The sequence below is a fragment of the Amphimedon queenslandica genome, unplaced genomic scaffold, assembly GCF_000090795.2.
Source record: "Amphimedon queenslandica unplaced genomic scaffold, v1.1 AMPQUscaffold_13329, whole genome shotgun sequence".
Lineage (NCBI taxonomy): Eukaryota > Metazoa > Porifera > Demospongiae > Haplosclerida > Niphatidae > Amphimedon > Amphimedon queenslandica.
The window spans coordinates 159229-175055 of record NW_003546435.1 but is presented as its reverse complement, the minus strand read 5'-3'; the positions used below and the strand labels follow the sequence as shown (position 1 = coordinate 175055).

The following is a 15827-nucleotide window of genomic DNA, read 5'->3' as shown; positions in this document are numbered from 1 at the left end:
TATTTGCTCTAGAATCCTACTTAATCTTGTTTTTTTTTTAATTTTTTAAGTAAGAGATAAATTCATTCATTTACTCCCCACCATGCACTCTAGTGGCAATGAAATTGTTATTACTTAGAAGTAGTCTCGTGTGACCAAACTCAATCTCTACCCCTTTTAAGCTTTTAGATGGAAAGGTCAAAAAGGGGTGGAAAGTTTTGTCACACAAGACTAGCTTAGACATTGATTAATTTAAATATGCATGCTCATGTATTGCACACATGATAAAATACTATCATGGTAGTTTAATAACCACAACATATAATCAATACAGTGGGATTATCTATACTATCACGCAGGCCCACATTTCACTTAAAAAACCAGCTGTGACAAAAAGAACAAATTAAAGGCAGTGCCATAAAATTAATTATGACACAAGATCAAATTTTAAACAATAGTCATTATTAGTTATTACATGCATATTTCCTATAATTCAGGCATTAAAAGGCATATCTTAACAAGCAAGATAAACTGTGCTGTACCTCATTAATTTCTTTAAAAACATTAAGTCGTTTTACTGTACACTCCAATCTTTTTTCTCGTAAGATGCACAATTCATCCACCTTTTCTTTCTCCCTATCCACAAGTTTCATACGGTTCTCCACATCATACAGTGCAACGTCACACTTGACTGAAAGATTACATGCTTTTGCTTGTATCACATATGACTGTACCATTTCCTTTAACAAACTCCAAAGTGCTAGAGTACTGCAACCAATCTGAAATAACCCATTATTATCATAATAGTGTATAATCTACAAATTTATTCATATAAAAATTTTAAATCTAAAAACTCTGCATAATTTTATTTTTGCAATAGGGATGCATGTACATTGCATGTGACTACTGTATGTGTGACCTAATTTTTGTGAATTTCTCATCCCCCATAAGTCACTGTCCATATTTTCAGATATACAGAATGACCATCAACTTGCCTTATTAATATTATCCCTCTGATTGTGACAATAAACAATTCTTCCTTCTACTTCACTTACAGTTCCACAAACTTTACTATGTGGGAAGCTGGACATTACATTTTGTACTTCTTTTAAAAACTAATAATAAACAATAATGAAAGCAAAAAAATTTTAAATCATACATTATTAGTAGCACTAAAACACTGCTTTGCTAACAGTAACACCTCCCTCCTTTCATCTAATACCACTGCAAATTCATGAACAATCTTTTCTAAAGTAGAAATCTCAGGCTCCATTTCCTCAGAGCGGCATTCTCCATTATCACAAAGCTCCTTCCCTTTCCTTTTTAGTATGTTAAACTGTGAATAAAACATCTTTTGCAAAATAAAATAATTGTTTATTTTAAAACGTCAATATACTTGGGCTTCAGACTCAAAGCAGTCATGATTCTTTAAAAGTATATTCACAGATTCAACACTAGCACCAACTGCAACATTTTTAAGCAGATGATCATACCCAGATTCTTTAATCCAGCCAGAAACCTAACAAAAAACTAAATATGTTTCAAATCAACATACTGCACTACTTTTTCAGATTGCATTTGAAAAAGCTGAAAATTAAGAGACTGTGAAAGATACTTTTGCCTCCTTTTCCATTGCTCTTCAATCATATTTCTTTCATCATACAAATTTTCAAGACGCTCTTTCACATGGCGAGTTGCTTGAATGAACTTAAATGGAACACTTCCCTCCCCAACAGGTTTTCGAAGTTTCTCAATAAGGTGATGTCCATCTTGGTAAGCACTAGTATACATTAAAGAAACAGTGTCAGCAAGCTCATTGTGCCTTGTCACTGCTAATTGAACGCTCGATTTATAAGAATCAGATGAGCATTCATCCATCCATGACTCAGAGTGTTGAATAAACTAAACAATAAAAATTAAAAATATTAAATTTGCTATTGCCGTTGAAGGATTATATTTCACTGGAAAAAAATTTTGCTAATTTCACGTTTTCATTACATTTGCAAGATTAAAAATCTACAAAAGAAGGGTGGCACACTAAGAAAAATGGCTGGATAAGGTAAGATTCATGAAAATTTATACCAACAAAAATGCAAATCAGAATAAATTCAACAAAACTTTATACCAACAAAATAAACCCCTTATACAGTACTATAATTGCATCATATAAATTATCAATACAATAAAATAACCAGACACCTAAGGTGCGTGGCCTCACCCCTAAAGCTCTTAGGGAGGTATTAGGCTTAGCTAGCCTAAGCCACTATATTTAAATGATATAGCTCAAAAGTGACAGACTAGGCAAGTGTGAAAAGTATGATGGGACTCTGGAGTACCTCCAAAAATTGGTAAAATATATTCATAAAGTCCTATTAGCATCTCAAGATTTATCTCTTATTTATACACTATATTTATACTTCTTGCAGTCTCTCATTTTAAAAACAACATCATGGATTCAACACCACAGCTTTTGTTGTGGCCACTATCTATCAAAATCACTCTTGAGGCCAAGGGATTATCATAACAGCTAGCTTCCTAGCTGCAGTTACACTTGCTCTTGCATGGTTGCAGAAGTGGAAAGCAAGCTGCTCCAGCAACTCCCAGCTTGGAGGCATGGCATTAATTATAAATAATGCAGCAAGACCATGTGAGAAGGAAGCTTCAGGGTTTTTTCTCTTCTAAGTGTTATATGATGTTATAAAGGCACAAATACTGTTGCCTAGATAGATTGAGTGCCTTAAGAGAGTTTAGGATCCCATAAACTAGCAAACTGCTGCTATAGCACTTCACTCGGGATGAAATTCGAGTAGCTCTAACTCACCAACAAGAAAAATTTAAAGAGTTCCACACATATTAAATGAATAACTAGTCTCGATCTACTGGGAAAGAGTCTCATTTACCTCGAGAGTACTACGACTATTGCTGGGCATTTTCTCGTGAGTTAAAAATCTTCTACAACCTAGAACTGCCCTCTAAACATCTCAAGGCAGTAAAGCAAGACTTTTCCTAACAGAAGAGAAGCTCTTACAGATTTAGAGCGCACGATTGTAAAGATATACTTTCTCAAAGACAAAAGAGAGCACACAGAATGAAAGAATGACAGACAGACAAACTGAGTACCTAGTCCTCACCTACGCACTGCTGGGTGAGGCCAATCAGGCTAAACTCTTATTACATAAAATTTTCTTATATAAAGCTTTTCTAGTTTATATGCACACTGTCATGACAATTAAATTACAAAATTTGGCATTTTAATTGCCACAAAGTGCATGCAGTTTGCAAGCTATTTCAAAAAATTTTAGTAGATCATAAAAATGCAAAAAAACATAAAAATACATTGTATTTCACCATAAAAAAGTATGTATACATTAGCCTTATCAGTTTGACACATAATTTTAATTCCTATTAATCCATCAATTAAAATATTACCATTAGGACAAGGCACCTAACAAGGGTAGATTGGCACCAGTTGCTCTTTCCTTCGTGCACAACAAAAGTACTTTATGATAGTCTTAATCTTTATCATGCACTAAAACAAGTCTCAAGGAGCTAAAAATTAACATCAATGATGATAATACAATTAATGCTGTCTTAATATTTCGCTTCAGGCAGCAAATAAATTTTCACAATGTAAAAAAATTACACAGGTAACCAATAAAAATAACTAGAAATAAAATAAAACATTAAGGGGCTTAGCCTTCCAGATTTAAAGAATTTCTATGTGATGTTGCAGCTGGAAAACTCTTGGCTTGCCTTGCTATGTTCACTGACTTTGAAATAGCCACAAGAAAAAGGCACTCAGCATAATGTGCCAAAGAAGCTCAGATTTTATCATAATGTGAGATATCGTATAGAAGGAAATTTAGGAGGTAGTTAAATTTGGCAAATTTGGCATTTTAATAGACATTCGCCAAAATAAAAATCTGCCATTTTGAGCCATTATTCGCATACTCAATGGCACATGGCCACAAATTCACCAAATTAAAATTTGCCAATCACAAAAATTTAGCAATTTGCAAAAAAAATTAGTCCCTCCAAAATTTCCTTCTGTACGGTAAATAAACATGTAGGAACCGATATGTAGATACACTAGACAGAGTTAAAAGAATCTACATGTATCTATCCTGTAGATGTGAACCACTTCAAAGCATAATTACTACCATGAAAAAATTAAGAAATTGTATGCATATTACTGAAATGTGAGGTTTCAATTTAATTGAAATGGTTTTATATCTCTTTGAGAGTGTCATCACTCATCAGTACAATCTGTACTTTAACTTCTATAGGCCTCTTCTGCCTAGCAACGCTTTTTAAATATTTGGTAATAAATGAAGACATGTCCAAGCTATAGGCACATCTGCATGTGTAAGCCTAACCCATGTAGTTTAATTTTTAATTAAAAATTCATGAAAAAAAACAGAGCAACCATAGTACAAGTACATGTAGAATGTAGAATGTATCTACTAGTCCCCCACATGTACCCGTATGGTGCAAGTCAAATAATCAATACATATGTATAGTACAACAGATTATTGCACACACAACACGGGTGGTTAATAGCAAGAGTATATACCGTATAAGATGAAATGTTGATGGGGATTTAATATTGGCGGATTGACAAATTTACATTAAAAAACCAAAATAAAATCCGCAAGCAATAATTCCATTCATGCGTGTGACCACACCCACATTAATTTTAGTTAAAAGCATGGTTAAAAGCACCTAGCTAACATGGCTTTACTATGTTTCTTTAAGCCAGTCCCTAAACCAGGTAATAAAGAATACAATCTTCCAGAAAAGGTACAGTCTTTCGCTGATAATAATGTTTTCCACTAACCACAACCGCTTAAGTAAAACCCCGCCTAAGGGTGGGGATATAATTAAATTGTTAGAAACCACCAATAAGCTAGCCATCACAAAACCACCAAAAAAAACTCCCGCCAACAAATCATCTTATACGGTAATGTCCTTCATTTGGTTGTCATCAATTTTTAATTAGAATTATTTTTAAAATTGTAACCTCAAACCACGCCATTTAGGCTTCTAGCTAGGACATGCAAGTATTCACCTGGCACCTGCATACTATTAGTACATATAAAATACCACATTGCCCTCTAAAATAGGTAAAAAATTGTACTAGACAACAAAATCATCATTAAAAGTAAAGTAATGTATGCATGTAGAAACAAGCACATTCCTCTCTTTCTCTCTTGATTGCTACAACATTTATTTCACTTCAGCCACTATAATGCTGTACTCAATCTACTATACATGATTTCTTACCCTCTCCTCTTTTTCATGAAAACTAGCAGATAATGACATTAGAGAGTCTCTTTGATGAATGGAATCCATTAATTTTTCCCATGTTGTACTTATTTCATCAATTGTATTAGAAATAAGATGGGAAGATGGATGATTTAAAGAAATTAAGCGTTGCCCTACTTCAATGACACGGTTTATCTCAGCATGCTTATCCTAAAATAAAATGAACATTATGTTCAGATATGAAGGACCTCACATTAATCTTTCTTTGATAAAGTTCAATTTGCAACTTAGAAGCACGAGCTGAGACTACATCTGTACCAATTCCAGTTATTTCACATGATATATAATTAATCTGATCATAAACCCAAAGTTGATGCTGCTTAATAACAAATAAATCATTGAATACTATACATACATATGCTATTAGCTAACCTGAGAGGCATCGTTTTCAAATGTTTTAAATTGCAGGACATGATCCAATGAATCGCCTTTTTTCTTCCATGTTTCGTTTAAGTAGAAATTCATGGTTTTAAGAGAATCACAGAGCTGAAAAATTTGTGCAAAAGCTGCATCAAAGTCAGGGTTAGTTAATGTAGAAGACTGTAGCAGAGCAACATCATTTTTAACAGTAGTCAACAATGATTCAAGCTTATGGTTATCAAACTTCTCTAATAAGAGTAGATGATTCTTAACAGCTTTCTTGGCCTTTGAAATAATATGATAGAATAAATGTCACAGTTAAAAAAGGGAGACAATGTACATGTACCTCTTCAAGGTCAACAGATACTACATCTTTAGCAATAATGACTTGTAAATCACTGTAATTTTCCTTTACAGACAACAAATGAGTCATTAAATCTTCTAATTTCTAAAAATAATAACATTCCTTAAAAAATATTATCATAATACATACATGTCAGTACAAAATAACTAAAGCTGCAACAGATATGCATGGCATTTTATTATCAGGATATTCTGTTTCAATTTCTTTACTATTTTGCTTCATTATTAACAATAGCAACAGTTGAACATGTATGACAGGAAGCATTTTACTTGCCAAGATGTTATTCTTGTACATGTACATGTACTTCTTGTACATTTCTGGTAGTTGAAAAGCTTAATATAATTTAAAAATGACTAAGAAAGTTGGTAGCTTCAAAAGCTTTATCATTTATTTCAAGTCATTAACTGATGGGACGCATAAATGAATGATCAAGTCTAGTTACAATTGCAATGTATTTGACCCCAAACCTGGTACATGTACATGTAGGCATGTATATTATTATTATCCAGATACTACTTAATAAGTAAGTTTTAGGTTAATCAGGATAATTATTTGTGTCAGCTCTCAAAATAACACTTCATGCTTAAATAAAAGATGGCCGGGCAATACATGTACCATACATCCTTAAATAAAAAAGGGTGTGAACAAGCGCCAGGGTAGCAATAAAATGGAAGTAATTAACCACGCATGCAATTATGTCAGACCAACCATATGCAATTTACATGTATCTCAATAACCATACATAAAGCATGACATTTGTGTCCACCAGCATGATGTACATGTACCTACACATGTAATTTAAAAGGAACAATATTAGTCTCCAACCACCTTTAATTTTTTTTCTAGGTAGAACCCTGTATATATGTACTGTACTAATGGCAGAAGGTAATAAGCATTACACTAAATCTTACCTACATGCATAAATTCTAAACAACAACTATAGCACTGAATCTTAAATTCTCTATCATTATTATAGAGCATATCAGTAATGCCATATTATTGGAAATAATGAATTATTAATACCGTACGGGTAGAAAATTTAAAGGGTATAAAATTTTGGTGTTTTAGTGAAAACATCTTAATTCTTAAATTTCGAGGGCGGTAAACTTCACGTTTTTGCACATGCACTTGCATTAACTCATTGATTTTCATGTGCTGCGCATGCGCAGTGAGCATTTCCATGGTATTAATTTTCGTGGTTGAGAAGTCACCCACGAAATCCGGGAAATTTATTACCCCACGAAATTTTATACCCGTACGGTAGTACAAAGTCTTCCTTTACAGTGTAACTGCCCCCATTTTTGAGGTATTTATTTTATTGGCTTAATATGATGGCTTGACCATAGTAATAATGCATACCAACTCCAATTGTTCAAAAAATTATTCACTGAAAGTTGAGCTTTCAAAAAGCACTTTTTTCTTTCTGCCATAATACTTCTATCGGTGGAACTGGCTAAACGTGATGTCATACAAGGCAAAGCTAGCTGCATCTAAATCCATTGCTGCATAGGGGGAAATGATCGTTTATTCTCATGCCTAGTAATGTAATAGCACTAACTTTAAAATTGGGATCAATAGCTTTCATTATTCTAAGCATGCAACTGCAAGAAACTGACTCAAAATAGGAAACAAAAAGATTCACTTACAAGTGATATTTGAACTTTTCTTGCAGTTGCATGCTTAGAATAATGAAAGCTAATGATCCCAATTGTAAAATTAGTGCTATTACATTACTAGGCATGAGAATAAAGGATCATTTCTCCCTATGCAGCAATGGATTTAGCTGTAGTCTCACCCCGCTCCTTCGCTACCTATGGAGGAAGGGTCTGGAGAAATGCAAGGTAAAAAAATGTGTGCTCATGCAGAGAAATTCACGTCTCAATCAGATTGCTCAAACCACGTGTAGGACAAGAAGTCATGTGACCAAAGAGCTCTGTTTCAGACAAAAATGAAGAATGAGGACTAAATGAAGGAAGAAAGGAGCCTGTAACACTCCCTGGACTTCTTTCTCAAAGTTTAAGAGCAGCATTACTGTGCCGCTTACTATAATGACGCCATTGCACTTATGACATACATGTAATAGTAATGTCACGTGTTTACATTAAAACGTCATCAATAAAAAGTAAATACTATGGCGCTCTATGAAGAGTTGCTACTCTCAAATCTGCAACAGATGTCTAAGAGACTCTATCCTCATCTTTTCTTAGCTGCAAAGCATCTGTTTAAGCTGTTTTGACGGAGCTGGTCTCTTCTGTCACATGATATAGAGCTAAACACATGTTCTTTGCACATAATTTTTGCGTGAGTGTCTCCAGACCCTTCCTCCGCAGGTAGCGAAGGGGTGGGGTGAGACTAATTTAGCTACATCTCTGCCTTATATGACGCAGGTTTAGCGACCCCTACTGACAGGAAGTAATATGGCAGGAAGCAAAAAGGGCATTTTTGAAAGCTCATATCTCAGTGAATATTTTTTGAACAATGGAAGTTGACATACATGTACAGTATTACTATAATCAAGCCATCATTGTAAGAAAATTAAATAAATACCTCAAAAAATGGGGGCAGTTATACTTGAATGACAATGGCACTAAATACATTTAATGAAGTAAAAATTAATTAATGTACATCATTTAAGGATCATGCAGTTTGTACATGTACATTGACACAGAAATCTATATGAACTGCAAAAGACTTAATTTCCCATCAGTTCATCAAGATTAAAAACCTTTACACCAAAGATTTTAAATCTGTTACTTGACCTTCTTTGCTACAGGAAAAGACTGTGGACAACAGGTCAGCCTTATTTTATTGCAAGCGAGACTTTCTGCTGTTTCATAGTCAGCACTTTGTAACCACACTCACATACATGTACATATAAATTAAATATTGTGGAGTCAATAAAACACTAAATTGGCAGTTCCTAAGTCTCAAACAGTGTTGTAACTGTCATTGATAATAACCATAAATTTACAGTACATACATTGTTGTGTAACTATATAAAGTAATAAATACTAATAATTACGCTTATAATAAACTAATAACAATCAATGTATCAAATGAAATCAAGTACACATCTTCCTATACAAAGGTTTTCTACATAATAAAACTCACTTCAATAACAGATATCCATTTAAAATGATCATACTCAAAATCACCATTTTGATATGTAGGAACATTGCTACGAGATATATAATGGAAAACGTCTGCAGAATGCTCCAACAATATGCACTGCTAAAACATATCAAAGTTGCTGCATCTTAACAATTGCTAACCTTAAAGTCATATTTACTCTTTTTAAAACTAAAGTTTACTGACGATCGCCCACGCTGCCACATAGATTTTGGTTTCATAATTATGACCTGATGAACATACTCAACAAAAGTAACCTTAATAATGAATAAAATAATAACAATTGATCTCTTCTATGAAATTACTTTGATGACTTCCAAAGTTTTTTTGATCATAGACCACGTCCCTTGCCTCACATCAACCAATATAGTAAAACCAAACTTTCGTACTTGATCGCTATATATTATATCATGGAAAAAAACAGTCAACCTGATGCTTTCATCTCTCACCTTGTAATTTCTTTGAGGTAACACAAAATTTTTCCTAAATTAAAAACAGTGAAGCTCTGCTGTTCTACTGCATGAATAACAATTACAGAGTGACCATTATTATCTTGGGAGCCTACAAACAAAATGACACATGATGAAACAAAATTAAAATATGCAACACTTCTATTACAAAAGCATGAAATACAAAGTAACGAGTAAATTCTAAAAAACATTAAATATGGAAAACTTACAAACTGGCATGGTAAAACCACTGCAATTATATTACCCAAAAGCTCAGTAATTATTCACACAGCCACTATGATACCTAGCACTATGAATAAGCTTTCACATGTATCTTTCACATGCAGGTATAGGATTTGCTACCACACAAGTTTACAAGTACCCTCCTGTTTCCTTCCTTTTTTCCAAATTCAATCCTACTATTTCCTATTAGTAATGTTAATTACTTGCTTGTTTCCTTTCTCTTTTTTTAAATACATTATCTACATTCTGTGGTTAGGCTATAATTACAAAATGTACATTGTAAATTTATGCTGATCATGCGCTTATTATTAAAATGGCATCAAACCAAAAGCCATGGGTCATCTCCAGCTAAATTTTGTCCTTCATTTTGTTTTCTGTTTGATTTCTTTGAAACCACCTTTGTGCTTCTTGAACAAGCAAAAAGAATCATGTGCATATAAGCCAAATCGAGTAGTTCTCTAGATTAAAAGATCATTGTGGCAAAAGAAGATGCACAAAATTATTTTGAACTTGTGCCTATTCTCCAGAAATGCTCCCGCTACATTACATCACTCAGTCCACTTAAGAAGATTTCCTCAGTGAAGGAGAACATATCAAAGCCACTGATAAGACTGTACAACGTAAGATAAAAGAGTTATACAAGCATTTCAAAATGGCCATGCACCATCTCAAAAAATCTCCCTAAATCCTACATAAAGGCTATTGCCTAAATAATACATGTACATGTATGTTGTGTTGGCCCATGAATTAAGAGGTCGGTCAAGAGAAAAATCAGCATTCAGTTAAGGTTACATAAAGCATGAGTCAAATGGAAAAGGTAGAATCGCCCACACAATTGATTAAAAATCTGCCTTTAAAAACAATTTTTGTGGCTGACAGTTTACATGGTTTCGTGGGTTTTAACTTTTAATTACCAAAACCAAAAATGAAGTGCCAAAATATAACTTTCTATAAAGTATACTATTCTAGAACACAAAACTCAACTTGCCACACAAGCTGAACATCTCCATCTTGCATACAGTGTAACAAGATGTTTTAGCTTAATTTTTCATTTTCATGAACACAATTCAACAGTAGTGGTCTTACATGTCATTAATTTATTTAGGAACAGGACAAACAGGTGGGCCATAAATTCCACCACTGATTATGTGGTATGCTTTACAGCAAAAAGTTAGGTCATTCCATTGCATTTTATAATGCACAAACGTTGCTATCAAAATGAAGATAGAGTTTGAACTCTGTGTGTTGCAATTTGATATGTACTTCATGAACCAAATACTGAAAGTAAACTCATACCTCATACAATACGAGGCAAATACATAGTATAAAATCGGCTGCCTATTCATTTTAAATTTACCTTGCGTTGAATGATGATAATGATCGATGCATGAGGCATAAGTTCACTATACATGCATTATATATTTAGGGCAAGTCATCACCAACCAGCAATATGCAATCAAAGTAAAATTTACTATGGACCACAAAAGATCGGGGAGTATGAGTTTTGAGCACAACAGTTTTTTAAAACAAATACAACTACTGTAGATGTACCATATTTCCTCAAATAAAAGCCAGGGCATATTTTTCTTAAAATGACATTTGGACCTCAATAAATATTTTTAAAATAAAATAAAACTTAGCCAACAGTGGCATTCAAACGAGGGATCTGATGCAAGTGCATTCAAAAAGCTTAAAGGGTGACCAACACAAAAAATTGTATTTTCATTATGGTTTCATTTCAATGGATTTATGTACAACTACCCAATTACATGTATGTTTATAGACTACATAAATATAACTATTATAACAATAATAAACCAACAACAGACTCACCAGGCATTACTGCCAGCTGCATTTGAAGAAGGTCACTTATCTCTGCATACTTCCATTTTTTAAGAACAATATCATCTATAACAAATCAGAAGAGCAATAACATATACACATGCATGAAAGTCACTAAAATTAAATATTATCTGAACATCAAGTAAGGCACTTAGGGTGCGTGGGCTCGCTGCAGTGATGGACTCACCACATTTGCTCATACATTTATGCACTAGTAAAAGCAACAAATTGTGCTACATGTATTTACATGTTAATAGTGCATGTTCTGCACATACATGTTGTATTTATAACCACACTCAGACTCCAATCAAGAGAGCTATAAAAACTAACACAAACTATGATGGTACAGATACTAATGCCTTGATACGGTATACTGGTTTATTTCTGCAAATTTCGCGGTTTCTTGCTCAGTCAAGAAATTTTTCCACCCCAAAATTTTGCACCTCCATTACCACGTGCTGCTGCAAGCTATTCACAAAAATTAATGCTGCAAAATCATAAAAATGCAAGATTTGCAAAAACTTTTTACTATGAAAATAAACTGGTATACGGTAAATTTTATTTAGGGGTAATGCATAAGAAGTACATCAAATAATTTATGCATCAAAAATACAAGCAGCTAAGATTGCCATTACTAACAGAGGTGTGGCTTAAAGATCATACATGTAGATAATAGAGTAAATGAAAGAACTCGAAACTTCTGCATGGGAATAGCAATAATGCTATTTAATTGTATTGTTCCTCAGTAAAAAAACTATGTAGGGTGTTATACTTCTGACAATAAGATTTTTACTTTTTTTCATTTAAAATACAACATACATATACTGTAACTCCCAGAGAAGTGCTCCGATGAAAAAAATCACTGAACTATCAAGAAGCTTATATAGTGTTTTGCACTGTTAATTGCCACTTATGTAATACAATTAAATTAATAATAATTTATTTTGAGTTTTATAGCACTTTTGATTGTTGTTTTCTCCCACTAATAGAGACATTTGTTATTAAACACCAAAAAGCTTGTCAGTATATACATGCACATGTAGTCACTGTCAGAACTTTCAAAATCGTTATGTTTATTTAATTTTTCTCCCATACTTTACAGGCTTCGTCCCCTATCACACCCCTAGCACTCGCTCTAAGCTCTGGTCTTTAAACAAATTAGATGATAAATGAAGGCTTGCACTATAACTATACATGCAGAAAAATGTATAAACCTAAAGCACTCAGCTTTAAGTTTAAAAGTCCTTTTGAATCTAATTAAAATTCTTGCTTACAGACCAACAAAGTAACTAATACTTGCCTATGCAGCTAGTCCAACAACAATACAAGCATTGTAATTATAAAAACAGCAGTTTATGCATTCAGTTTCAGCTGAGAGATAGTCTCGCCACGCCCCTTCGCTACCTGCGGAGGAAGGGTCTGGAGACACTCGCAGTAAAAAGCTGTGCTATATGCAGAGAAATCCACGTCCCAATCAGATTGCTCGAACCACGTGTAGGACAAGTAGTCATGTGACCGAAGAGCTCTGTTTAAGACAAAAGAAGAAGAATGAGGACCAAATAAAGGCTGGAAGAAGCCTGTAACACTCCCTGGACTTCTTTCTCAAAGTTTAAGAGCAGTATTATTATGCTGCTTACTACAACGACGCCATGGCACTTATGACGTCATAATAATGTCACGTGTTTACAATAAAACGTCATCAACAAAAAGTAAATATTATGGCGCTCTGTAAAGAGCTGCTGCTCTCAAATCTGCAAGAGATGTCCAAGAGGCTTTATTCTTTTCTTCTTTTAGCTGCAAAGCATCTCTTTCAGCTGTTTTGACTGATCTGGTCTTCTCTGTCACATGATGTAGAGCCAACCACGTGGTTTTCTTTGCACACATTTTTACCGTGAGTGTCTCCAGACCCTTCCTCCGCAGGTAGCGAAGGGGCGTGGCGAGACTAGCTGAGAGAGTACATGCAGGTACATGTACCACCCCTTACTTTTATATTTTTAATTTCAACAACATAAAACTTATTATACAAAAAACATTTACAAGTACTAAATCTAGGTACCTTGGAAGTCAACTCGACAAGCTTACTTACTCCTTTGCCAATACATGTACATGTATATATACATGTACATCCCATAATAACAGATTATAGTAATGAATGCCATTCTACCGCATAGCAGAAAATTCTTGTGGCCTAAAATTTTTGTGGATATTGCTTTTTTTCATTCATAAAAATAAAATCTGTGAAAATGGATTTAACACGGTTCAAAATGGCCAAAAAGTAGAAAATCAAGCCACAAAATTGATTTTTCGACAGATCTGCCAAACAATTGGGCCTAAAAATTTCCTGCTGCATGGTATATTTGAAGCAAACACATAAGTCCAATCAGTGACAATTTAAGTCAAGGTACATGTATTAGCATACAAAACAAGGGTCTAAGATACCATAAAATGAATTCAAATATTAGAAACACTGATAATGATCATGCAATGCAGCCATTATAGAAAGTATTTAGATTGGGCTATGAGTTAACATTATGTGGCAAAAACATTAACTTTCTTTCTGTGCCAACTCAAGTACAAATGAGTTTAACTCTACTCACATACCACAAATAGTGTTAGCAAACATGAGTAGGTAAAAATTTAAAGAATGCAAGCAAAATAGCATTACCAGAATTCAAAATTTAACATGGGCCTACTGTCTATGTCATTAGGTCAGGCTAAAAACACTCTAAGACAATTTTTCTTTAATCACTTTTTAGTAAATTTTTCTTCTCTCTCCTGCTCCTTTCACTTTCAATGTCCTTGTTGTAATTGTAATTCATTATCATCCTAGTAATTTATTGATTTGTGTTTTTCTCTCTCTACTTCTCTTAATTATGTTGTTATTCTTTTTGTTTTTGTCTGTTTGTTTATTTATTTTGTACAGGGGATCAGATCCTGTTTCTGATCTACCTTCAGTATATTCCGCCATTTTATTTTCTATATTTATTATTTCTGTAAATTACATGTATACTGTAAAGTTCTTTAATAATAATAATAATAATATTCATCAAACAAAAAGATTAAAGGCATCAGTTACAGCATAAAATATACAGTGTACATACATGTACATGTACATGTATCAACCATTGAAATTCATACTTCATCAATCAAATATAAAGCTCTTCCTTAACACCATCAAAGAAGTCACTAACATATGTACATACAGGCTAATTTTTACATGTACATGTAGAGAGTAAACTGTGACTCTTCATGTCTCTTATCAACTTCAACGAAATTATTGCTTTAACCACAAAAGGAAATATCCTATCTAAGGCTGCGTTTACACAGCAACGCAAAACGTATCGTTTTTAAAACGATACACTTTGAACACCGTTTTCGTTTCCATAGAGTCCTATCAAGATTCTATCACGTTTTCATCCGTTTCTGTGTAAACGGAAGCATAAAACAGGCACAAAACTGTACGGATTGCATCGTTTTCGTTGCTGTGTAAACGCAGCCTAAGGTTTAAAATTACCTATCAAAACTCAGAAGCCCTACTAGACAATTTCTTACACCTTAATGTCTAAGCAGAATTAAACATTCTCAATTTCGTTAGTTTAAACTTTCAATTTACGTGCACGTGATCACTGTTATGAGGCATATATGTATGCTAAAAGTTAAATATAAACAAAATAATTATAAAAGACTCAAAATAATAATAATAAAATTAATGTCCAATCCACATGACTACAACAATGTACTGTGAAACAAAATGCTACAATTTAAAGGAATCATAATCACCTTTCCGTAGCCCAACACTTATCGTACTTACCTAAAGTAGAGTAATCTTCAGAACTACCCAGAGATAACTGACTCTCTTCTCTTTCAAGATCTGAGGGAAAGCCAACCGGAGTAGCCATTAGATGGCCTCGGGTTGATCTGCAGGCTCTAAAAAACTTGCCGAGTACCAAGAGATTTAGTCTCGTGTAGCTACCAAAGAATTAGAAGACCGAGCTATTCGATGGAGAGATTGTACATCTATTTCGTCGTTTAGATTTTTGTCAAAATCATTACTCATGTAATTGGCATGCTTACACCTCCTCCGCAAAACTAAAACCACGCCTCTAGATCTACCAGGGCGCTTAGGATCACTCTTT

General features: G+C 33.7%; 1 protein-coding gene across 1 annotated transcript; it reads right to left on the bottom strand.

Moving 5' to 3' along the window:
• Positions 1-479: 479 nt before the first annotated feature.
• Positions 480-15784, bottom strand: LOC105313295 (triple functional domain protein-like). The gene is made up of 15 exons (XM_019998274.1): positions 15503-15784; positions 11683-11757; positions 9607-9718; positions 9463-9553; positions 9301-9414; positions 9140-9256; positions 6011-6112; positions 5677-5949; positions 5498-5620; positions 5263-5454; positions 1543-1881; positions 1376-1498; positions 1139-1330; positions 975-1094; positions 480-758 (listed from the first exon to the last, which is right to left on the bottom strand). Exons 1-15 carry the CDS (start codon positions 15588-15590, stop codon positions 480-482), a joined length of 2340 nt encoding a protein of 779 aa, XP_019853833.1. The 5' UTR covers positions 15591-15784.
• Positions 15785-15827: the final 43 nt, after the last annotated feature.